Here is a 25,653-nt window from a genome sequence, read left to right as displayed (position 1 = left end):
ATTTTTCTATAATAATTTATAAATTATTGAATCACTCTGCAAGAAAATTATCTAGACTATTATTTGATTACTTTATGAAAAATAAATTGTTATTAAAAGAAAATTTTCCTGTAAGTAAATTAATTTCAATTTTAATTAATTAATTTGTCAAATGTGTTATTAATTTTAATTAATTAATCATTTAAATGAAAACTAATTATTTTAATTGAATTTGCTGTAAATATTCTGATCTACAAAATTTTAAACTTTCAAATGAAGGAAATTTTTGGTGGATAAAAAATATTTTCTAAAATTGTTCTCTGCAATAAAAGCAAAAAAAAAAAAAAAACGCTGAAAAAAATTGTATTTGATTCAAGTAAACGATTACTCTGTTATAAATAAATCTATTTATCATTAAATAAATATTTTTCTAGTATTTTATTTAATATTGAATAATTTTTATTGAAGTCAGTTAAATTGAATTTTCATTAAATACAGAAACTAATGGTTCAAATACAATTTATTTGAATTAAATAAAAATTATTTGATTTATATTATGATTATTTGATTTATATAATAATGATTAGATTTAAATAAAAAGTATTTCTTTTAATTAAATATTTATTTTATAGTAGACAAGTAATCGACTATGCGAATCAAATAAATTTGAATTAAATATTTAAAAACATTAAAAATTTAAAAATTAAACATTTTTAGAAGTTCATAATTTATTTTTAGGTATTTACTAAAATCAGTTATTAAAAAAGATATTAAATTAAAAAGAGAAATTAAAAAATTTTGTTCACTTGAAAGTTAATAACTTTGTAGTGCACAGTCGTTAAATATTTAATTAATAGGAATATTTAATAATTCAATTCCAGATTTTCAAAAAATAATCAAACAATGCATTTAGATAATTTTCTCTCGAATGATGGCATTATTTAAAAACATGACAATTAATAATGTAATGTGTAATTATTATTTACGTTATGATTATGTTATAAATAAAACTTTTATTTGAATTAAGGAAAATTTTATTAAAATCAATGAAAATTCTATTTAAATCAAATAAAACTTTTATTTGAATCACAGAAAATTTTATTAAAATCAATGAAAATTCTATATTTAAATAAAATAAAACTTTTATTTGAATCGCAAAGAAAATTTTATTTGAAACAAACAAAAAGTCTAATTGACATTGATTCAAATAAATCTTTTTTTCTGGGTGTAATTACATTACGTAATAAATAATGCAATCATAATTAACATCACATTACAATCATTAATAATACCAATTAAAAATATGCAAATAAATTTTGTATTTAAAAAAATACCAGAGAAAAAATAATTCTTCTCTTAAAGCAAAAGAATTCAAATAAAAAAAAAAAAAATATACTAAAAAAAGTAATTAGAAAACACCAAATTTTTTGATCCGACGATATTCATAAGTGTATTTTAAATAGAAATATTTTTTCGAAAAATAATATTCTCAGCTACCCCTGCGCTCCTTTTTCCTCTTTATATCTACATATATATATATATTATTTTGCCAAGTAAGATTCCAAAGGAGAAGCAAAAGGCGCATTTAATCTGGATTCTAGAAAGCATTCTCGCAGGTAAAAACAGGTATAGTTTAGTAGCTTGAGAAGGTCGGACGTCGGCGTCTCGCTTCGATTAACGCTGTGTGTTACAATGGGGGCCTCGTTCACAGTAGTAAGAGACCGTCAAGCACAGACTGATCAGACAGATACTTCTATAAACAGGCCGTAACTACTGCCACGCTGTAACTACTTACGCGTCCTCTACAATCCACGCGTCATGACGATGCATTATATTAATGTTCAAAGAAAAAGAATGAAAAAAAAAATACACACGCATACATATATTTTTTTTTAGGACAGTGTGACGAACAATGTCACCAATGTCATTCATCGTCGCCGTCGCCGTCGTCGTCATCATCATCATCATCATCGTCAACTTAAAAATATAAATCGATAATATCACCTCTCGCACATTTTTCCATATAATCAGCAATCCTTCATTGTTTCATTAAAAGCTTCGAAACTCTTTCGAGACATTTTTTTTCAGAGGCCATTTAAAGCGCACTTATTTCAGTTTTATAATTCAATTTTTTTTCTGTATTTTGATGAACTTTTTTATTTCGAAAAATTTAGAAGAATACAAGAATATTTTTAGTTTAAAAGATTTAAATTGTTTTCCCCTTCAATTAAATTCTGTAAATATTTTTAAACCCAAAAAGTGTAAATTTTGAAGGGCTTAATACTAAGAATATATTTTTTCTATTCAATTAAATTTCACGAATTTTTTTTCATTTCACAGTTTTTCTAAGGATATCAAATTGAGACAAAAAACTACGTTTTTTGTCTCAATTTGATATCCTTAGAAAAACTTAAAATTATAAAAAATAATTCACATAAAATTTTGAAAGATTATTAAATATTTTATTTTTATTCTTTCTTTTCAGATAAATTTATAACGAATATTATTTTATACTCTAATTTTAAAAAAGAATTGATAAAAAATAATTTGAAAATATATTTTTTTTCCTTTCAATTAAATTTGATGAATATTTTTGTAAAGGCAACGAGTCTAAATTTCAAAACAGTTAATACTAAAAATATATTTTTTTCTTTTTAGACAAATATTGCGAATGTAATTTTAATTCCAAAAAAATTGATAAAAAAAATAATTTAAAAATACACTTTTTTCTTTTTAATTGAATTTCATGAAAACTTTTTTTTGACAATTAGTCTGAATTTCAAAACAGTTAATACTAAAAATATATTTTTTCTTTTCAGACAAATATTGTGAATGTAATTTTAATTTCGAAAAAATTGATAAAAAAATAATTGGAAAATATATTTTTTTCTTGAATTTCGTGAATCCTTTCTTTTTTTGCCAGAGTCTGAATTTCGAAAAAGAAAATATTTTCTCATCAGATAAAAATGAATATTATTTTACTCTAATTTAAAAAAAAAATTGATAAAAAAAAATTAAAATTTTTTTTTTCTTTTAACTAATTTGCATGAATAAAGCCAATAAGTAACATTTTCGAAATATTTAATACTAAAATATATTTTTCTCTTCAGATAAATTTAATAAATATTATTCTTACTCTATTTTTGAAAAAATCGATAACAATTAATTTTAAAATATATTTTTTAATCCCTTTAATTAAACTTTAAGAATATTTTTTTACCATAATAATATAAATTTAGAAATATTTATTATAACAATAATTTTTAAATCTAAGATATACATTTTCAAACAGTTATTACTGGAAATTTTTTTCCTTTTTAATTAAAATTCATGAATTTATATTTTACTCTAATTTTGAAAAACTAACAGATCTGTATTAAAAATATATTCTTTCCCCTCTTAATTTACTTGAATTACAAATAAAAATTTAATAATAAAATATCTCACAAATATTTTTTATCTTAATTTTTTTTTCTTGGAAAAATTTGATAAAAATAAATAATTAGAAATATGGTGACAGCAAAATTTGATTCTTTATAAATTCCCTTACTAATTTTCCATCTTCTCTCGACTGAAAATATTTCAAATTATCATTATTGAATTATTTTTACATTTCCATTATTTATTTTTTTCTCTACAAAATTTTCATATTTTCAAAAAAGCAAAAAAAATTTGCTTATTTTAACATTTCTAGCTTTTCCAGAGATTAAAAATAGAAAAATGTTAAACAAAAATACAAAAAATTATTTTGCAGACAAATACAAAAACAGAAAATATTTTTTTTTTGTATTAATTAATAATTTATTGAATTTATTAAATTACTAGTAAAACAACATTTTAATATATATTTTAACCCCAGATATAAAATACAAAATATAAAAAATCCCCGTCTGCAGTCACTCGTTAATTAAAATTATCATAATTCCTTCAAATCGAAAATTCATTTCCTTTATACTCGATAATTTATCGAAAATAATTAAAGGATTACTTAAATGCAAAAAAAGAGGTGATATTATCAATTTGTATCCTCAAATTATTCATGAAACAAATAACGAACTTATAATCGTTATAAACGTTGTGAAATTTTCTTTCAGAGCTTTTCAATCACAAATCGTATATATAATACATTTTTTTTTAAATAACAATTTTTATCTCCATTTACTGATTATCAAGCAAATGTAATAGTTCACTTTTTTTCTGTATTTGTAATTCGATATACACATTCTTTGCTTTTTTTATATATATATAGATATATCAAAAATATCCTTAGTAAAATAGAGCATTTATATCAAGGTATCAACGAGTACCTTATGCGTGATAATTCATTCGCTATTTTTTTATATATTTATATATGTATATATTGTATATTTATAATATTCGACATTATGAGTCGTGTGAACATTTTTTCCCCTTTTTTTCTCAAAAGGTATATATCAGCAAAAATTTATCTCGACACGAGTGCCCTTTTTTCTCCGTTCTTTTATTTTATATTCTTTTTTCCATATTTTTTCTTTTCTCGAGTGCAAAAAGTCTCTCCGCATCAAGATTCGCGATTTATTTAAATTTATTTATTTACAAGATTGAAATTTCTATCTATACGAGTTTTTTTTTTTATTATATAGAAATCACGAAAAATATCTCTCAAAATTTATCATTTAAGGGAGAAAAAGAAATTGTGAAAAAGAAATGAAAAAGATATTTAAAAAATTATTCAAAGGAAATTGAAAAAAATCTTCTATTCGAGCGAGAAGGGAAAATTCACCCGAAAATTAACAAAATTATATTTACTTGAATGCAAAATTTGAATATATTTTTTAATACAAAAAAAAGTAGAAGAAAATAGAAGAAAACTTTCTGACAAATTTCTCTTTTAATGATAAAATTCAATTCAATATTATAATAAAGTTATAAAACAGCAATACGTGCACGAAATTTACAAGAATAAAGAATGAAAGCATTTCATCGAAAAATAATAGTTAAAAAATAATTCTCGACAATTTTTTTCTTTTTTTACATTTTATCGGACTCTCGAGAGTTCAATTATTATTAATTATAGAGAAGAAAAAAAAGCTATCACTTTGAAATGTCCTCCTTATCTAAATATATTCCTCAACAATAGAATAATTTTTATCATCTTTTTTTTTTTAATATTTTCGTTATTTACGCGCACTCGGGGGCCCCAACGAAATTATTTATTTAAACATATATTTATATATAATATATATAATAAGCTATTTACAAAAAAAGATCTATCACCCGCAAAACAGCCGTCGATAGACTATAATCAAAAAATCCAAGATGCTTCATTTTTTCCTCTATCTCTCTTTCTCTCAAACATCTTATTTTCAACATACAAAAATAGTGCCACTTTTCAATTATTTACCTATATATCCCTAATAATTCTCCTTTCTCACATTTTCTTAAACTTTTTTCTTAAACTTGTTTATTTACTTTTTAAAGAAACAATAATTTTATTATTAATTATTATAAAATAATAATAAATTAATAATGAAACTTCGGAGAAATATCAAAAAAAAAAATCTAGTTCAGTGGCTCCCAATAATCGACGATCGTATCGAGTTTTAAGGAATTCTTTCAGATAAAATTACCAATCGATAATTATTATTGCCTATTATTTAAATTATACACTATTAATCGATAATTCATTATGTACATTGCAATATTTTTTTTAATAAACGTAATAAATAAGCTCAACGCGCGAAACCTAACGCTCAGTACAATAAACGATGTACCTAATTTTTTTTTCGGGCAAATAATTACAAATGATATAATTATAATTACAAATGTCAATAATTATTACTATTATTATTACTATTATTATTATTCTACGAACAATTATTATTATTCAGCGAACAATTATTATTATTCTGTGGACAATTATTATTATCCTGTGAACAATTATTATTATCACTCTCACGAATAATTACAGTAATATTAATCATTATATTAATAATAAAAATAGTAATAATAATAATAATAATGATGGTGGTGATAATGATTATAATTATAAAGAAAATAATAATTATAATATAGTAATAATTATCATAATAAGAATAATAAGAATAATAATAATAATTGTAATAATAGTAATAGTAATTATAATTATAATAATCATAATTATAATTATAATAATCATGATTATTATAATGATAATAGTAATCAGAATTATAATAAGAATAATAGTAATTTTAATTATAATAGTAATAATAATTATAATAATAATTATAATAATAATAATAGTAATGATAATAATAATAGAAATAATAATAATTATTATTATAATTATAATAATAGTAGCGATAAAAATAATATTAATCATAATAATAAAAATTAATGATAATATACTCGTGTACTCGAGCAATGTGTATATAAATATATATATATATATATATATATATATATATATATATATATATATATACTCTCAGCAGAGAACTGCTTACTGTCGATTTCTAAGCAGTCTCTTTGTTTTGTTCGCTGAATTCAAAGATGCAGTTAATATAAGAAAATTAAATCTTCATGAAACGAATGCTTTTCTCAATGTTCGTCAATAAACAATTTCGTCTTAAACGGTTTTTTTATTTTTTGAAAATCGTCAAAAAATTAAAATAAAGAAACTTTTGTAGAAGAATAATAATAATATAGTAATAATAATAATATATATATATATATGATATGAATTTTAAACTAAACTATATTGACGAGTCGTGTTTTTTTTCTATTTTTTTTGTCTATATATCTATATATCTGTATATTTGTATTATATATAAATATATAGATATAGTCTATATAACTATGTATACAAGCCTATATTATCGATTAATTAAGCAATTAAGAATAATATAGAAATTAACGACCTCTCGCGTGTCATTCATTTTTTTAGGCACTTTTCTTCGAAAATAGATACATTATATGTTTTTTTTTTGTCATTCACGTCAGAGCTTTGGTTACAAACTTACATCGGTATAATAGTTCCACTCCTTTTTTTCTTTATTCCGTGCTCGATATTTAGTATATATTAAATATACGACTATATTTTCTATAATATAATCTATATAATCGTGAATAATCAAGTTTATGGAGCAAACGGCAGAAGTAGAATAATTATTATCCAAGAGGCAGCTTGTAGCACGCAGTGACAAAAGGCTTTTTATTAGCCGATATAATAAATTACGTCCGACTTATTTTTTTTTAGGAAAAAAATAAAAAAAAATCTCACTTTTCGATGGGTCTCGGTACTGTTTGTGGTATCACGGTTAAGGACTTTGGAATTTTCGGCAATATTGGAATTGGTATTGATGGTTTTGTTGTCACTTGAATTGATTTTGGTAGATTTAGATTGCCGAGGAAATTTTGCGTCGGTGTATTTTCATTTGATAATTGTCTCATGTCACAAACAAGTGGTTCAAAATCACTGCGACTCTGTCGATTTAACATTTCTTGTTGCATTCTTAAATGCTTTTGAAATTGTGTTTGTGGAACGTAGTGAGATTTTTGATTTTGTGACACTGGCTTTAGACCGGGTAATGGACTTGGTGTATTATTACCAATGCCCGCTGGACCATTACTAATATTACGCGAATTCTTCTCTGACAATGTTTGTTGTTTTTGTTGTTTAAATTTTAATAGACGTTTATATTCACTCATTTCACTCAATTCAAAAGCCTTACCTCGACGTTGCTGTTGCATTGGCGATTTTTGGGGATCTTGTCGTTTTGGCGGTGTGATGGATCCTCCTCCGCTGGTCGATGGAAAACTCAATCGTTGCAGTGTTGGTGGCTTTTTCATTATTGACACTCCGGGATTTATTTTCATCGTTCGTGGGGAAGTCGTCTTGAAAAATCAAATTAAATAATTGTTAATAAGTGGAAGATTAATTCTAAACAAATAAAGGGATCACAGTGATTTTTTTCATGGGATATTAGCCTTAGATCGACTTTAAGATGTAAAAAAAAATTGTTTCAGTTGATTCAAAGAACGAAAAAAGTAGAAAAAGTCAATTCTTTCATTCTGAACAATAAAAAAAATGGATTATATATTTCCCATGTCCTTAAAGTTAGAGTCGACTCTTAGCTTAGTTCAGGAACTTTTTTTTAACCGAAAACCTTAAAAAAATAGTTTTATTCTTTTCATTTCTGCAAAAAAAAACCCTGTTTGACGCTAAGCATCGACGCTAACTTCTAGAGCCATATTTTCCCAACGTTTCCAAGATTTGAAATGGAAATTATCTGAAATTCCATTACTTCTAAAAAATACAACTATAATTCTTCCAAAATTCAATTATTTTCTAGAACTTTTAACTAAAATTATTCAAAAGTTTAATATTTCTTTCGAATTACAATAAAATGTATAATTAAACATTTTTGTCAATTTAAATCTTCAAAAATTTCAAAAATGAAATGGAAACCTTCTGTGATTAAATTAGTTCTAAAGATTGCTACTCTAATTTCTCCAAATTTCAATTACTTTCTAGAATTTTTAACTAAAATTCTTTTTCAAATAAATTATTTTTTCAATATTTTTATGAAAATTCTTTAAGAATTCAACTATTTAAAAAAAGAAAGTTGAATTAAAAGCGATTCTAAAATTCAATTGTTTTCAATTAAATTTTACGAAATTTCGATTTTTCGAAATTTTTTCAAATATTTTTATCCAAAATTCATACCTATTATTTTCCATAATTTCGAATTCAAATTCTTCTCTAAATCAAATATTTTTATTAATTTTCCGAAAGTTCATCGACAATTCAATTATTCAAACACAAAAATTGCAACTGTAAGAATTTATAGTCTTCTTTTTAATTTTTAACGTGAACAAGAAAATTCAAGAGCAGTTGAAGGTTTTCAATATTTTCAAAGTTGACAAAAAAATAGAATTTTTGTAGCATTTCTAGAATTTAAAAATTTTTTTACTACTTTGGTCAAAATTCCCTTATTTCTGTGATCTTTGACAACTTTGTTATCGTCAAAATTTATATAAATGTTTAAAAAAGTCGAAATCAAAAAGAAATTTTGAAAAATATTAGAAACTTAATGTTGAACATTTATTTTACAAATGATAATTCTACTTTTCATGACAAAAATCTATTTTATGCGCTAGAACACTTGCAAAAAAATGTAATTTCGAAAAACTAAATAAGTAGAATTTTATAACAAAAAAGTGGTATTTTGTTTAAAAAAAGAGGAATTTTAAAGATTCTCTACTTTTATTTAAATTGCTTTTTTTTTAATAATTTAGAAAATATTAAAATATTGAATAATTTTGATTAAAAGTTCTAGAAAGTAATTGAATTTTCTAAGAATTACAGTTGTATTTTTAGAAGTAATGGAATTTCAGATCATTTCCATTTAATTTGATTCATTTAATTTTTGTTCAATTTTTACTGATAATTGCAATAGTTGACACAAAAATTTGATTTTATTTTTCCCAGACTTTTCCCTGATTTCCAGACAGAATTTTGAATCTTTCCCTGCCTTTAAAGAATATTCTGATTCACTCTAAAAATATTTAAATAAACAAGAAAATGTTTCTAATACATAAATTTATGATTATTTTCAATTGTAAAATTATTCAAGTGTTTTAAAAATGTTTAATTTAAAACCTTGTGACATTTAATTATTTAAAAAAACTAAAAACGCAACTCTTCTAAAATCCAATTAGTTTTTGAATCTTGTACAAAACAAATGTCAGCTAAATAATTTAAAAATAATAATTTTAAGAAAGTTCTTCAAGAATAAATTAATAAATTATTTTAAATAAATTCAATTTTATATTCTGTAAAGTTCAATTATTGTCAGAAATAGAAAAAAAATTAAGGTTTTCTATTAAAATTTGAGGTGATTTTAAAATTTATATGATGAATAAAAAAAATTCAAGACAAATAAAATGTTTTCAATATTTTCAAAGGTCGCTTGACAACAAAAACTAGAATTATTTTAATCAGTTCTAGAAATTTGATACTTTTTTCAGTACTTTTAAATTCAGTGACTTTTTCCCAAATTTCCCGTAGTCTGCAATTTTATCAAATTTTGAATCAAAATTTTTGTTAAAAAAACTACTTTTGTTTTAAAATTCCATAAGTTTTTCTACATTCGAAGCAAATCTCGGTAAAAATTAATGAAATTCATTTCGGACTTAGTAAAGCTTCCTCCGAAAATAGTAAAAGTAAGAAATTTAAAGTAAAAGTAAAATTTACTTCAGAAGTAGTAAAATTTACTTTGCAAATAATAATTTTTGATAGCAAATTGTACTACGTTTTGGGATTTACTTTATAAGTAGTAATAAAAGTTATTTTTTATTGCTACCTTGTTCCAAAAGAATTTCTAAGTTTAAAAATTCTGGCAAAATAATATAAAAAGACTGTAAAGTTTCTAAAAACCAAAATTTTTCCAAAGTTTGACAACAAGGGAAAATAAGAAGACGAACTGTGATCCGTGCAAATAGTAAAAATATTCTAAATAATTAATTATTTAGAATAATTAATAATTAATAATAATAATATTCTAAAGAATTAATTATTTAGAATATTTACTATTTGCAGATATCACATTTAGTCTCCTTTTTTCCCTTTTTTTGAAAACTGGAAAAATTTTATTTTTTTGAAACTACAAAATCTTTTTATATTATTTTTCCAGAACTTTTAAACTTGGAAATTTTTGAAGTATTCAAAATATAAAATGTCCCTAAAAAAGGATAGAAATAAAGGAAATAAAGAGAAAAAATATACCTTGAAGGTTTGTGAAGTGCTGGGAAGATTCGGTGTACTGGTAGTGAGGAAAGACGTAGTTGTATTCGTGGGTGGTACGCGATCCCTTTCAACGACAAATCCTCCACTCAATCTCCTTGCATTCGTATAGTCAATTGTCACCGGTTCCATAATCGGTTCATCCACCTTTTCAGGTCCCTCATAAGAGATCAAACGATTATGCACCGATGTCGAATAATTAATAGCATTTCGCGAAGCATTCGGCGCGAGAACAAGGTCCCCGGATCGATAGTACTTCTCCAATAGAATTAAATGTCTCAAAAAGGAACTTTGATTACCATAAGGCCTTTGCAGTTCCTGCCAAAGTAATTTTGTATCACGATCATATTGTATCATTGTTGCACATTTTTCCCAACCTTGAGGCGTTACTTCTCTGACATTACCAAATTCAATGTTCGCATGAAGATTCATTTCCTCTTCGCCTGGGAAAAGTGTTCGCACACTAATCGAAGGATTTGCTCCAAGTCTTTGTACAACCGGTGTAATATCATTATTCGTTCTCATCTTCTTTGGCAGTCTTGTTAATGTAACTTCCTTATCCATAGCGAGAATTTCAACGACATTTGCACCCTCACTAGACTCACTAGTATTTGTACTCGTAAAACTAAGTGCCTCCAATGCTTTTCGTTTCTTTAATTTCTCAATAGTCTTTTCAATCGCGACAAATTGTACATCATTTCTTATTGGCGATTCATTTGAATTACTTGTACTTGCACTATTTTTAATTTCACTTTTATCTTGTTGTTCACTTCTTCCAATAACAGTTATTGGCGATGAACTCTCCTCCCCTTGTTTATTCGTTTTGACAGCCATTTTCTCCAAACTTGGATTTGTCAAATTACTACTATTATTCGATGGTTTTGAATTCAATGCACTATTTTTCGTTTGAGTTGGATTTTTATTTACTTTCTTCTGTTTCTCCTTTTCTTTCTCCTTTGATTCTTGATTACTTGGCATGTCATCCATTTCGTTATCCATTCCACCCGAGAGACGACTGCTCAATATTCTGGAAGTAACATTCAACAATTTAGTATTCAGTTCGACAAAATTACAATTTCGGGTTTTGGGTAAAGAGGTAAACAAAATTGAAACTTACTTTGCTTTGTATTTCTTGTAGAATTCTTTATTCGTTTTATGCATATTGTCAATGTCTTTGTATTTGAGCTGAAGGGAAGTGAAGCATCGGCAGAGTTTGCAAACGAAGGTACCGGCAGTTGTGGGAATGTCCATTCCTTGGGGTGTGAAGCGTCGATTCAATTCAATCGTCTCCTGAGAATTTAATGGGAAAGATTGATTCTTCTGAAGGCGTCGTTTGCACAGGCCACAGTTTAGGAACTTTGCGACTTTGGGATAATGAGTCACGCAAAATGACATCGAAGTGAGTGGATTCGATTCCCAATTTATATCAACCTATAAACAAATTAATAAAGTTTTTCATTTATTCTCTTAATTAGAAATTAAAAAATATGCTCGAATCAATTAAAACATTTTTAATGACAAAAAAAGACAAAAATTTACAATTTAAGCTCAAGAATAATGAAAATTCTCTTTTAAATTAAACCATTTTTTTAACCCCAATTTGGATGTAATTGACATTGTGAATTCAACTTTTTTTGAAATATTTTTCATCCAATAACATCCAAAAATTAATCAAATCATGTAAAAGGTGAAAATTGTGTCAAATTAATTAACAATTGTAAAAAAGGCAAAATTACCTCGCTTCGAAGGCCGACCTTAACTTTTTGAAGCCAACGGCGTCTGACGTGATGCCTCGCGGGTTCTAAACAGCCACGTGCACAGCATTTTGGTACCAAATATTGTCGATGTTGTTTTTGTGGTTTCGTTTGAATGTTTGTTGGACTCTGGTTCGCCTTTACAAAGATCGAAAATTAATTAATATCTAGATCTAATTATTCATTAAAATTACTTATTATTCATTATTTAGAAATTTCATTTTCGGATAAAATGAATTTTAATTAAAAAAATACAAAATACAATTTTTAAAGAAACGACACTTTTTTATAATTTAATTATATTTCAATTCGTTTCTTAAACATTGTGAAACTTACCTTTCTATCAATGTGACGATAACACGCATCGCAGAGACAAGAATCTTTCGTCAGATGTCTTTCAAGATTCAAAATCTTTTGCCGTCTCTCGTCCGATTTCATTTGCGCTAAATGCATTGGTGTATCGAGCGAGCCAAATTTTCCAAAGCAATAACAACAAACATCGCCACAACAACGGCCAGGATGAATAGAAAACGATGAGGATTTTTCTGGTATCACCAAAGATTGACGATCCTTTGACTGTGATTCCTCATTGTCTTCGTCTGTATTTTCCAATAAACAAAAAAAGAAACAAATTTGCCATCAGAATAAAAATCTTCTTCTTCTTCTTCTTCTTCTATTTAAGCAAAGCATTTTGTGAGGCATGCATTTTTTCTCTGAATTAAAAAAATTTCATTGGAATCTTTAAACAAAAAAAATAGAGCCAAAACCAAAGAATTGGATGAAACAATACAAATTTTTGTTAAATGGTAAATTAATTGAAAAATAACAATGAATTTTCGTGCATTATTTTTTTTCAAATGAAATTTTTTTTTCTCCTGATATTTTCATTTTTTTTTTTTTGCAAAGAAAGCGTAATTGGATGATTTTTGATAAGCGTTTAGGGAAAAGGTTCGATTAACAAAGTTATTCCCACAACCAGGATTACCGCAAGAGTGTCTGTGGTTAGTAGTCAACTTTCGGTTCGCACCAGAACTGCTTTCTCCCACACTGGTTCCACACTGTAAATAAAATAAAGAAGAATCTATTAGCTTCATGATAATTAAACATTTGCAAGGTTGCCACGGAAATTTAATTTTGCTTTTCCCAGAATTTTCCCTGATTTTCATATAGAATTTTGACAATTTTCTCTGGATCCGAAAGAATATTCTAATTCACTCGGAAAATAATTAAATATAACAAAAAAAAGTTGCCAATAAATTTATTTCGTTAAATAAATATTTATTTATAATAATAAGTAAATATTTATTTATGAAAACTATTGGTTTTTTTAATAGAAGTTTTTCCACAGGAATTAACATTTTTTAAAATTTCAAATATTTCAAACCTTTTGAAATTAAATAATTTATAAGAATTGTAACTGTAATTTACCCAAAATTATATTTTTATGATTCCAATTCAATTATTTTCTACAGTTTTCAACAGAAAATTCTTCTGTATAAATCAATTATTTTTATTAAATTTTGAGAAATTTCTTTAAGAATTCAAATTATTCACAAGTTTTGTACGATCAAATAAATTAAATATTTTTTCATTAAAAAAAAAATAATAAAAAAAAAATTAATTAATTAAATTTATTTTTACTATAAATATTATTGTTTGTAATAAAAATTGAAAACTGAAATTTTACATTCAGAAACTTTATAATTAATATTTCTGTTAAGTGATACAATATAATTGGCATAAAATTTTGATTTGGAGAAGAAATAAATAAATTTTGTTCATTTGAACGCTCAGAACTTTAGAAACATGAATTCAATTATTGAAATAGAAAAAAAGAAAGTTTGCCTAAAATAACTGAAATCCACTCGTTTACAATTCAATTTTATAAAATTTCGATAATTCAAAAATTTTTCAATTACATTTCTATACAGATTAAAAAAATTGAACTAATTTCAAAAACGTGTAAATACAAATTTTTCAAAAACAAATTTCTTTGAAATTTCCAACTAAAATTGGTTTAAAATACAAATATTTTAAATTTCAATTGGAAAACATTGAAAATTCAATCATTTACAAAAATTGTAGACGCAATTCTAAAATTAAATTATTTTTGAAATTTTAAAGTAAGATTATTTATTAAATAATTTTTAAGAAAAAAATTCAACTAATTTCAAGATAATTTAAATGAAAATTTTCCAAAAACAAGTTTTTTTTTAGAATTTTCAACTAAAATTGATTTAAAATACAGATATTTAAAATTTCAATTTGAAACCTTTTGAAATTCAATCATTTCCAAAAATTGTTGACGTAATTCTTTTAAAATTTTATTATTTTTGAAATTTTGAAGTAAAATTATTCATTAAATAATTTGTAACTAATAATTTAGAAAATTGAACTAATTTCAAAAAAATTTTTAATAAAAATTTGTCAAAAACAACGTCATTGGGAATTTTTAATTAATTTGAATAAAAGTTCAAAAATTCAAAATATTTTTTTAAATTAAATTTCCAGGACTTTTGATAAAATTCCCTGAATTCGTTCCTAAAGTTTTGAACGTCCAAATGAACGTCAATATTTTTTCTGCTTCTTTTGTATTTTTTTCAGAAAAGAAAATAATTTTGTATATTAAAAAAATTAATTCTTGAATTAGTAAATATTTAATTTCAATTTTTATTCTTTTTTTGTACAGTAATTTTTAAAAATATTTAAAAAGAAAAAATATTCTCTTCAGTTGAACTTTCAGAAACTTTGGGAAAATCTGATTTTCCCGATTTTCCTGATCTGTGGCAACCCTGATTTATTATCAAACATTAAACATTTTTTTTAAAATTCTTTTTTTATAATATAAATTGTAAAAAATGTAAGAACTTAACTTTGGTGAAGTTCACAACGTTTATAATCAACAATTTAGAAGAAAAAATAATTTTCCTGATAAAATTTGTGTAAATTTTCATTTTAAAATGTTTCACATATACTTCCTTGACCAATACTTTAAAAAAGAAAAATTTCCAAACAAATTTTGTTGTTTTCCTCGAGAAAAATATTTTTTTTTCAAACGTCAATCATAAACGATTTAGAATAATAAATATTTTTCTACTCAAAGTTTTATAAATTTTTGCATAAAAAATGTTTTGCAGTTTTTTTGATCAATAAAGAAAAATATGTTAAAGCTTTTTATTGCTATTAGCACTTCTTTTCTTTCAATCTTTAATTTCTCGATCATAATCGTTGTGAACTTCACGAGGCCGAAGTCCTCAACCTTTTTAGAAAACGAAAAATCAAAAAAGAATTTTTTTTTCAAGTAAAATTAATTAATGTTTTTGTAATTAAATGTTTATTTAAATTTTTTAAATTTAATTTATAAGAAATTTTTACTTAATTAATTAACTTAATTTTTACTTTACTTGCTAAACTTGAAATGCAATTGCTAACAAATAACATGAATTGTGAACCAAAAATGAAATACAACTTCAGATTATTTTTTCGTTTTTAAAAACATTGCGAACTTCACCGACGTACAAATTTACTGTTTAATTTATCGAAGTTGAAGTCCACAACTTTGATGAACGAAAAAAATTATACATTCAAGTATTATTTTTAATTTAATATTTAATTATCCAATAATTATTATCAAAACACAATAAATATTTTTGTGGCAATATTGCTGCGTCATTTTCAATTAATTTACTTAGTGAATAATTTTTTTTCGTTGATCAACGTTGTGGACTTTAACTTGATTTAATTAAATTTAATTAATTAATTTAATTTGTTTTCTTTCAATCTTCAATTTCTCGATCATAAACGCTGTGAATTTCGCGAGTCAGAATTCGGCAACGTTTTTAGAAAACGAAAAATCAGAAAAGAACTTTTTTGAAGTTAAATTAATTTCTTATTTTTTTGTATTTAATTTTTTTTATTTTTAAATTTCTTTCAAAACAAGTGCTAAGTAGGAACAATAAAAAGCTTTTGCAAATTTTTCTTTGATTAAATTAAATTAAATCAATTAATTAAATTTAATTTTTAATAAATTAAATTAATTAATTAATTTAATTCAATTTAAAAACGTGATGGAAAATTTAAAAATAGATAAAAATTATGTTGAGAGAATATTTTAAAGTGATACATTTTTTACTGATTAGATAAAAAAAAAAAGAAATGAACAAAAAAAAATGTACATACCTCCTTTTGAATGGTGTAGAATTCAGGTGAATCTCCTTCACCGTCAGCGCGACCCTGCTTCAAGACCATCTTCAACGGCGATCGCGATCTCATTTTGTCCTTATCGCGTCCCTTTGGAATTCTCATTTTCAAACCGCTTGTCTGCTCCCTCTTTGCTTTCTGATGATTTAAACGTTCAGCAGCTTTTTCCCACGATTCAAGTCCCAATAGACGAAAAACAGTCTCCTTTCTCGCTTTTTCCTCCGGTGTCTCCTGAATTATACTGCTCAACGATTCGCCCGACGTTGATGCCTCATCAGAATCCTTTTGCAAATTATCCAATGTCTTCACATTCTTCTCATCGATATCCAATGTTGAATTTTCATTATTTGAATCCTTTGGCATAAAACTTTCTCCATTACTTGTTGCACTACTTCGTTGTGAATTTTGCATATTCTCTAAATCATTCTCCGATTTACTTCGATTACTCGATGTATTGTCTTGTGATTTATTTTCTTGATTTTTATCATTGTTTGTCGATGGTACTGAGCAGCCACGTGGTGTTTTTACCTCCTCGACGGATTTTCGATATTTATTTTCATTTATTTTTGCCACTTCATTGTCGAGTAGGGTCTCTTCCTTATTTTGTTGATCGGATTTTTTCACTTCCTTTCTGTTGCGTTTAGGCTTGAGATTTGTGTTAACTGCCGGTTTTTTACTCTCGCGTGTACGTCGCGTACGAACTGGAACATCACTTTCACTTTGAGCTTTATTTTGACATTTTTCCTCTGTCAATAAACTGCCATTGCTTTGAGTTTCGAGACTTGTGTCACATTTCTCCTCCTCCTTGGGTTCGATTTTCTTTTGCTTCTCGCGACCTCGTAGAACTCTTTTGTTGTCATCGACTTTTTGCTCTTCCTCTTTTGGATTCTTTGGATCTTGACTCTCGGGTAATGATGACGATGATGATGGTGACGAAGTTGTAGTTGTTGTTGCAGTTGAGGATGATGTTGAAGATAATGATATTGAGGATGGTGATGATTCTTTATTAGTAATATTCAAGGAACTATCGTTGTTCGATGCCGTTAATTTCTCAGTCTCAGAAGATGAGTGTGTCAATTTTGTTTGTGCACTAGTTGCAGCATTATCACAGCCATCAGTCAATAATTGATTACTATTTACATGTTCTTTTTCACTTGGAGAATTAATTTCCTCATTTAATGAAACAGAATCGGTTTTAGGACAAGAAACGGCCTTCAGTTCATTATTCTGTTCGGAATTTCGAATTTCAGATAGAGGAACTTGTGTCATTTGGACAATTTTCGTTTTCTCGTTTGATTCAACTTTAACTGAAATAGTCTCTAAATTTTCCACCTCCTCCTCCACCTCCTCTTCAGTTATTGAGGAAATATTTAAAACGATACTAGTTTCCGAGTCGGCTGTTAGATTTGAAGTATTCATTGAATCCTCAATTTGTGATGATTCTGATTTTAATATTTTTTCCTCAACTATACAGTCTATTTTCTCAGATGATAATTCTTGGGTAGTTTTACTTCTTCCTGGTTTCTTCAAATTATTCTCGTGTTCAGAATTGGAAATTGCCACTTCATTGCTGGATTGTGTCACTTGGGAGGTGTTGGCTACATTTTCCGCTATTTCTTTACTCGTCGTTTGATGAACTATTTCCTGATGATCGGTATTCTTCTTTTGAGATTGCGAATCGACTGATTGATTTTCTCCCATGACTAGTTTTTCAATTTCTTTGGCTGTATCGGCAACTTTTGGCACCGAATTCTCCGAATTGTCCGATTTCACCTTTTGCTCGGCAATATTTGACATTTCCTCCTCGTTTCGTTCCTCGAGTCCGACCTTTTGAACTTCGGCACTTAGGGGGGCGACGACTTCCTCAATTTTTGGCACATCGAAACTCTTGCTCAAGCCCTCGAAAGCTTTTCCCTTTTCCTGTCCGTATATTTTACTCTCTATTGATTTGGCGATGGTTAATTTAATGTCCTCGATCATTTGATCAATTTGTGATTTTGATGAACCGTCACTCTTCTCGAAACTGTAGGCGAAGGGATTTCTTTTTTTCGTACTGGTGTTTAAACTGTTTCTCCTCTTCGGAATATGGACGATTTGCATGAAATTGATCGGTGGATATTCTACGGTTGATTTTGAATCTTCGATTTTCATCTCGTCGGTCGGCATTTCGTCGCTAATTCGTGTTTTTACCTTTGATCGTAAAGCTGGACGAGCTTCAACAGTTGTATCCACTTGATCGCTGTTGTTGTTGTTTTCAATTTCGGAGACAAATTGAATAACTTCGTCGAGATGATTTTTCTCCTCCTTGGTCGTCACGGATAAATTGTCCTTAGTCGAGAGGACGTTGATTCTCGATTCATTGACACTCGATTCGGAAAAGCAGGATTCAGTGTCAATATTACCGTCCGATGTGTTCTCTTGTTCCATTGAATGCTCATCAGAATTGAGCCTTCCTCCCTTCTTCATTTCAATGTCAATCGATATTCCCGAGTCGGAAAGTTGTCGCAGCTTTCCATTTCGTAGACTTCGTTGAGTGGGTGTTGCTTTTTTCCTCGCCTGCACTGGAATTTGCATTTGGATAATTTGTTCAATTCCCGACGATTCACACCTTCCTTCCGTTGTCTCATCTTCGCAGTCGATTTTTTCCTTTTTAATTTCAACATCACAAAACGATCTCTCACCAACCATCATTTTCTTAGTCTTAGTCGTTTTACTGTCTTCCTTTTCTTCGGATTCTTCTATTTCAGGATCACTCAACATTGAAGCAATTACCTCCTCAATAGTTAAATCTATCGAATTTTTACTATCCTCGGAATATGTTTTTGTTTTATCAGTCGTTGAAGTATTTTTAAGAAGAGATGAATAACTCGTATCCTTGGCAAGATTTTTCTTCGGTTTCGTACTTTTTGTGTCCCAAAGCAAAAGTACACCTGAATTTCCAGTTTCCTTTGCACCCAATTTTTTCCCGATTGTTTTCACCGTTTTTCCGGCGCTTTTCAGCGAGTCCGATTGTTTCTTACCGGTTTTTTGATTAACTTTAGGGATAATTAAACTATCATGCAATTCTGATGTTTCGTTGTCGCCTGAAGAAATTTTTGTTGCCTTCGTCTTCTTTATTGTTTTAGTAACAATCTTTGCACTTTTAGCATTCGCCTCAGTTCCTTTACCCTCGTTGTTGTCAGTATTTACATTCGAATTTTCCGTAGTAGTACCACCTTTCACTCCAGATTCATTAAGTTTAGTTTCAGCACTCGCGGATTGTTTCACCTTTCTTGGTTTCACTGTTTTCTTCGCCTCGGTGTTAATTTTTCTTGCTCCTTTAATGGGCCCTACTTTTTGCTTCGCTTTAATCAGTGTTACTCTCGAACGAAGTTCCTTATTTCTTTTAAGCTTCTCGAGTGCTTTTTTACGAGGCAAACTAGCTTCTAACTTTGGAGGGAGTTTGCTACCTGTTGCCACTGCTTCTAAAATATCGCGTGCAATTTGCTGTCTCAAATTTGGCAGTGTTTTTCCTTTTTTTGTTTTATTATCGGGAGACGATATACTAGATTCACTCGCCTTCTGCTTTGATTTAGAAGGCACTAAGGGTCTTTTCTCCCTGGATGCCATCTCACTTCCACCCACATTGGGCTCCTGAAATTAAACGCGAATAATTTTTGTCAATATTTAAAAAAAACAAGAAATTTCTGAAATATTTCATTACAATTTTTTAATCAAATAAAATAGTTTGGGATTTGTCTACTATTTTAACTACTTCAACTTCACTATATGTACAAGTTTTATACACGGAGAAAAATATAAAGTAACTTTTACTACTTTTATAGTAAAACATTTCCGGTAAAGCATTTCTGGTAATTTTAAATACTTTTGGAGTAAATTTTGCTACGTTCAAAGTACATATTTGTAATAATTATAGTAAAATTTACTTCGAACGTAGCAAAATTTACTCCAAAAGTAGTAAAAATTACCAGAAATGCTTTATCGGAAATTTTTTACTATAAAAGTAGTAAAAGTTACAAGTTTATATTTTTCTCTGTGTAAAAAAGTGAAGAATTCTTTAATTTTTCTTAAATACTCAGGATCACGTTACCTGCCCTGTTAAATTTTTTCGGTAACTTTCAATCCTCTATTTTAAAAATCTTTATTTGATCTTTTACTATTTCTTGGTAAAATACGCGATAATTTTGAAATAAGTACACAAATTTTTCAATGAAATAAAGAAACATTCTTGTCAAAAAATTATTTTACCCTTTTGTTCGAAAATAAAAATTCTAAATAGCCTTTAACAATCAGAGCTTAAGATTCATGAAAAAAGTATATATATATATATATAATATGAAGCAATCCATCCCTGAGTAATGTATTCTAACCTCTCACTGGAAGCTACAGTTTACACTAGTGCTCTATACCAACACTCTCTTTCCTTCTATAAAACGTGTAAACTACTTTCCTGCTTTCTATATAATAAACATGAGTACAAACAAAACAGGGAACAATGTTTATTTAGATTTTTAATTTAAAAATTCATAATGATTAGTCTTCAAAGTTAATTAATATCGAGAACAACTTTGAAACAGTCATTAACTACATATGTGTGTAAATAAGATAAATGCCATTTGATTTCCACATGAAATCCAACAAATTTAACAAGAGAAAAATGTACTATTTTAAGTTTGTTAAAGAATTTCCATGCCTACTACTGACCTACTTTGGAATTATAGATTTTTCATGTAATAGACATATAACTTTACGTTTTACATGAGAATTCAACATTATTCAATTTATATTCAAGATCAAAATTATTAATATCGACAAAATCACGTGATTGATCATAAACACAAATTTCGTCATGGAAATACTAGAAACAATATATAAATTCTAAGAAATTCAGTGTAAAATACTAAGTATAAAATACTAAACACTAAAATACTCTATAATATTAAAATACAAAAATACAAAAATACAAAAATTGAAATAATAAAATTAAAATATTAGAAATATATCAAACATCCAAAATAGGTTAAAAATGACAAAAAAAGAAAATAACGAAAAATTGTAAAAACGACAAAGAAAGAGAGACGAAATAATACAACAAAATTTTCAAGAATAAATTTCCATTTTCCATATTATAAGTACCTTTAATTTCAGTCTAGTTTTCCTAACAGTAAGCATTTTGGATAAATCTTGTCAAAGTTTGTGTTCACTGTTGCTAAAAATAAAAGTACATAAGCACTTTTTTCACGACAAAACAAGAGATCATTAGAAAAAAAGGGGAAAATTTTTGTACACACGCGAAAAATCTATTATGGCGGAAATGCAACACAATATTACAATTTTCAAACACAATCAAAATCACATCAAATATTCATTCATAATTGTTTTCCGTAAAATAAATAATTTACACACCGTAAGAGACACTATTTTCGATAAATAATTATTAATAACAACAAGAAAAAAGACGAGAAATTTTAACGCACAATTCACAACAAAACATTTACATTACAACCGTTCGAGTCAAATGTCCGAGGATTTGTGTAAGGTGTACATCTCTCATTAAAGTTTTGGATTCTTCAAACACCCATTGATGAGAATATACGATACCCGCCCCTACTTAGTACCTGCGAGACTCAAAGTTTAACACTCTGCACAAACCCATAATAAAGTGACGGAAACAAGGTTTACTGTAAATGAAAATTTGCCTTAAAGTTTTCAAATGAATTTCCGTGTATGAAAAACAAAATGACAATTTTTCAAATATGCGATAAATGGATTTTATTAGTTGGGAATATTGTAAGACGGGAAATTTTTCTATGGGGGAACTTGAAAGGTAATTAAAAATCAATTTTCAAGCAAATATGATAGAAGCAAATTTCGATGAATAATAAAAATATTTGTTGAAAATAAATTTTAATTTAAAAAGGGGTAAATGACGTCAATTTACTTTTACTTCGTAAACTTCTTAAAGTTTCGAAAGAAAATGAAGCTTTGCTCATAGTTTTTAAAAATTCCCGTAATTTCATTTATTTTATAATTTAATCTTGCTTTAATTTAATTTACTCAATTGGTAAATTAGAAAATTAACCATTTTCTTAACTTTCAGTAATTTACTGATTTTTTGCTACTTTTTTTTTACTTATTAGAATCAGTACATATAATGAGCGACCATTTTTTACACTCAAAAAAAAAACTAGTAGATTTGACTACTTTTTAACTACCCTGAGTGATTCAATAGGTCCTCAACTGAATTTAAAAATTTATATTTACTACCGAAAGTAGTAAAAAGAACTAAGAATTTAGTTGATGTAATTAGATTTTGTAGTTGTTTTTGCAATTTAACTACTTTTTTTAGTTATATAAACTATTATTCTTCAACTATATTCAAAGTAGTAAAATCAACTACACAAAAATTGTTAGTAAAACTAAAAAAGTAATTAATTTGACAACTTTCAACTCAACTAGGTAATAGTAGTTAAAGATTTCGACCGAATTTTTTTCAGTGTAGTGTCATTAAAAAAAATCAAAATATCTTCCCTAATAAAATTAATAATAAAAATATTTTTACAATGTTCTTTTTCTAGATGCAGATTTTACTCCAAAATGTAACAGAATCGTTATTAGATACATCATATCAATGTGGAATTGATAAGATACTCAACTTTTCAAAGAACGAATTACGTTAAATATTTTGAAATTTTCTCATGTGGATAATTTTTTTATGGAAAAAGTTTTTTTTTACACAAAGTCACAAATTTTGTATTAAGAAATTATTCAAGGATTTTTCTTAAATTTCAAACTCATTATTTTTATAAAATTAAAAATGTAAAATTTGTGTTTGGAATTAACAAAAAATTGCTAAAAAATTTTAATTTGATAATAAAATTAATTAAAAATAAAGAAATAAAATAAAATAGACTTTATGGGAAAATAATTATTTATATTATTTATGCAGAAAATTCTATTTGCTTAGAAAAAATAAATTTCCTTGAAGTTTTGAACGAAATTTGTTTCTGCTTCAATATTTTTTGAAATTGCTATCGAAAAAGAAAAAATAATTCAAATTAAACAGTCACTGAGTTAATAATTAATTTTTTGAATATAGAAAATAAATATTTTAGTCAGAATATAGAAATTAAGATATAAATAAAAAATTTCCAACTTTCAAAACTTTGGGAACATAAAAATAAATTAAATTGCGAATATTTTTAAAATAACTTTTAAGTAAAATTTAAAATTCGATTACTTTAATTAATTAATTAATTTATTATTTATTTTTATATCAAAAGATTTTACTCTCCAAAGAATTCAAATTATTTTTATTCTCCAAAAGTGCTTTATAAGAAACAGGAATTTCAATTTTTGTTGCAATATATTTTCTAGATATTTGATGAACAAAAATTAATATTCATTTTGAGAAAAAAATAATAATTTAGTAAATATTAATTATCAAATTAATTTTCTCATATTATGCAATTTTTTCCACTGACAAAAACAATTATTACAAAATCAGTTTCTAAGAAATTCATTCAAGAAATTCGTTCAAAAGCACAAATATTAAAAACATTTTTTTTTATAGTAATTTAACAAAAATTAAATACATAGGAATTAGTAAATTATTTAATTTTTAGGCAATATTAAACATTTTATCTTCCACTTGTCTATCATTTTTATTGTTTAAATTTTAATGAAAAAAAGAAAATCTGCACAACACGAATATTCAAACATAACCTTTAAAAATTATTTTCAGAAAAAACAAATGAATTAACAAATAAAACAAAAGAATTGTTATGGATATCATTAGATTTCTTGAAAATATTGTCAACTTGACCAACAATCAACAAGTAATTTCAACTTTACAATCCTGTAATTTTGCAATTAAAAAATGCTTATCAATTATTCAAGAAAAAAAATATATACATCAAATGTTTGATAAATCCAAACTCAAATTCACATAATTTCATGCAATAATGACAAAATAGTTTAATTAGTAAATAAAGACAATTCTACAAAAAGAAAAAAAAATGTTGTTAAAAATATGTTTCTTTATGAGATAATAAATATTTCGAGGAGTGACGCGTACAACTATTTTCAAAAAAACTACATGTAAAAATTTCGCATTTTACCTAGTTTATGTGAAAGAATAATACAAATAACTGAGATGAATCATTAAATGTGTTTTCTCGTTGAGTAAATTCATCTAATTAAAAAAATCTCACGAAACAAGTCCGACATATTATAAGTAGTAGTAAAGCAATCACAAGTAGTCGAGAATGGCTGATTTCGAACGCTGCTACTAACCTTTTCCTATATCTAACATGGATGGAAAATAGCGTATAAAGATTCAGAACCCCACGAAAGTACGAGAATGCTCCGAAATGTAAAATCTGCACGTCGAGAATATATCCGCATAAAAGTAAATACGTAGCTTAGTGGGGTTGATGAATGCGGCCCTGTTAGCCAAGAAAAATTACGTGACAAACTTTGCATTTACACGGATGTACTGTGCGCCTCTTTCCGACTAGGAAAATGCCTCCAAGTATTTCCGGTAATATCTCCACAATGAATTCACTAATCTGAGAAATTTTTGTCCCAATATTAATTTCAATGCACATATTAACTTCTCGCGGTGAAAACTCCTTTTCCGGTGTACTTAATATATCGAAAATTTCCCGAGAAAGCTTTGCGAAAAATCGCCACGAATAAACAAAAGGTCGAGTCTGACTTGGGATTTCTCGAGTTAGATCTGCCACTCAACACTTGCGGACATGATAAATCATAGGCTTAATAGAAACAATGCAGAATAAACTTACCTATGAGGCTAAAAATCCTGCTGAAAGTCCGTCGTTTTTCGGGGAAAACGGTAAAAATATCCTCGAGAAAAAGACGGTGTCCCGTTGCAGGGTGTCTGTACGCTATCGCTGTCCTACTGTTTTGACCATGGTGCACAACTCCGCCACC

At 26.4% G+C, this 25,653-nt stretch overlaps 1 protein-coding gene across 3 annotated transcripts; it reads right to left on the bottom strand.

Annotated features, from left to right (window-relative positions):
- Positions 1-6,454: 6,454 nt before the first annotated feature.
- Positions 6,455-25,641, bottom strand: LOC122501058 (serine-rich adhesin for platelets). Of its 3 annotated transcripts, none has more exons than XM_043610298.1 (8): positions 25,506-25,641; positions 16,678-20,331; positions 13,484-13,556; positions 12,835-13,097; positions 12,481-12,636; positions 11,862-12,175; positions 10,727-11,771; positions 6,455-7,833 (listed from the first exon to the last, which is right to left on the bottom strand). In XM_043610298.1, exons 2-8 carry the CDS (start codon positions 20,305-20,307, stop codon positions 7,216-7,218), a joined length of 6,099 nt encoding a protein of 2,032 aa, XP_043466233.1. In that variant the 5' UTR covers positions 20,308-20,331; positions 25,506-25,641; the 3' UTR covers positions 6,455-7,215. The 3 variants fall into 3 exon arrangements, with proteins under 3 accessions (XP_043466233.1, XP_043466231.1, XP_043466232.1); XM_043610296.1 differs by lacking the exon at positions 25,506-25,641 and adding an exon at positions 21,835-22,227; XM_043610297.1 differs by lacking the exon at positions 25,506-25,641 and adding an exon at positions 21,835-22,227 and having other exon boundaries at positions 13,526-13,556.
- Between the last annotated feature and the right edge of the window lie 12 nt (positions 25,642-25,653).

The sequence above is a fragment of the Leptopilina heterotoma genome, unplaced genomic scaffold (assembly GCF_015476425.1).
Source record: "Leptopilina heterotoma isolate Lh14 unplaced genomic scaffold, ASM1547642v1 Lhet_199, whole genome shotgun sequence".
NCBI classification, from domain to species: domain Eukaryota; kingdom Metazoa; phylum Arthropoda; class Insecta; order Hymenoptera; family Figitidae; genus Leptopilina; species Leptopilina heterotoma.
The sequence above is the reverse complement of the archived record's forward strand: the minus strand, read 5'-3'. Positions and strand labels throughout refer to the sequence as shown.

Excerpts from the sequence above, each read along its gene's own strand:
- LOC122501058 (XM_043610296.1), bottom strand. The coding sequence starts at position 21,870 with ATGCTTACTGTTAGGAAAACTAGACTGAAATTAAAG. Across the intron at positions 20,332-21,834 it reads AAACTAGACTGAAATTAAAG|GAGCCCAATGTGGGTGGAAG; the intron begins GTACTTATAATA and ends GTTTAATTTCAG. Across the intron at positions 13,557-16,677 it reads TCTACACCATTCAAAAGGAG|TGTGGAACCAGTGTGGGAGA; the intron begins GTATGTACATTT and ends TTTTATTTACAG.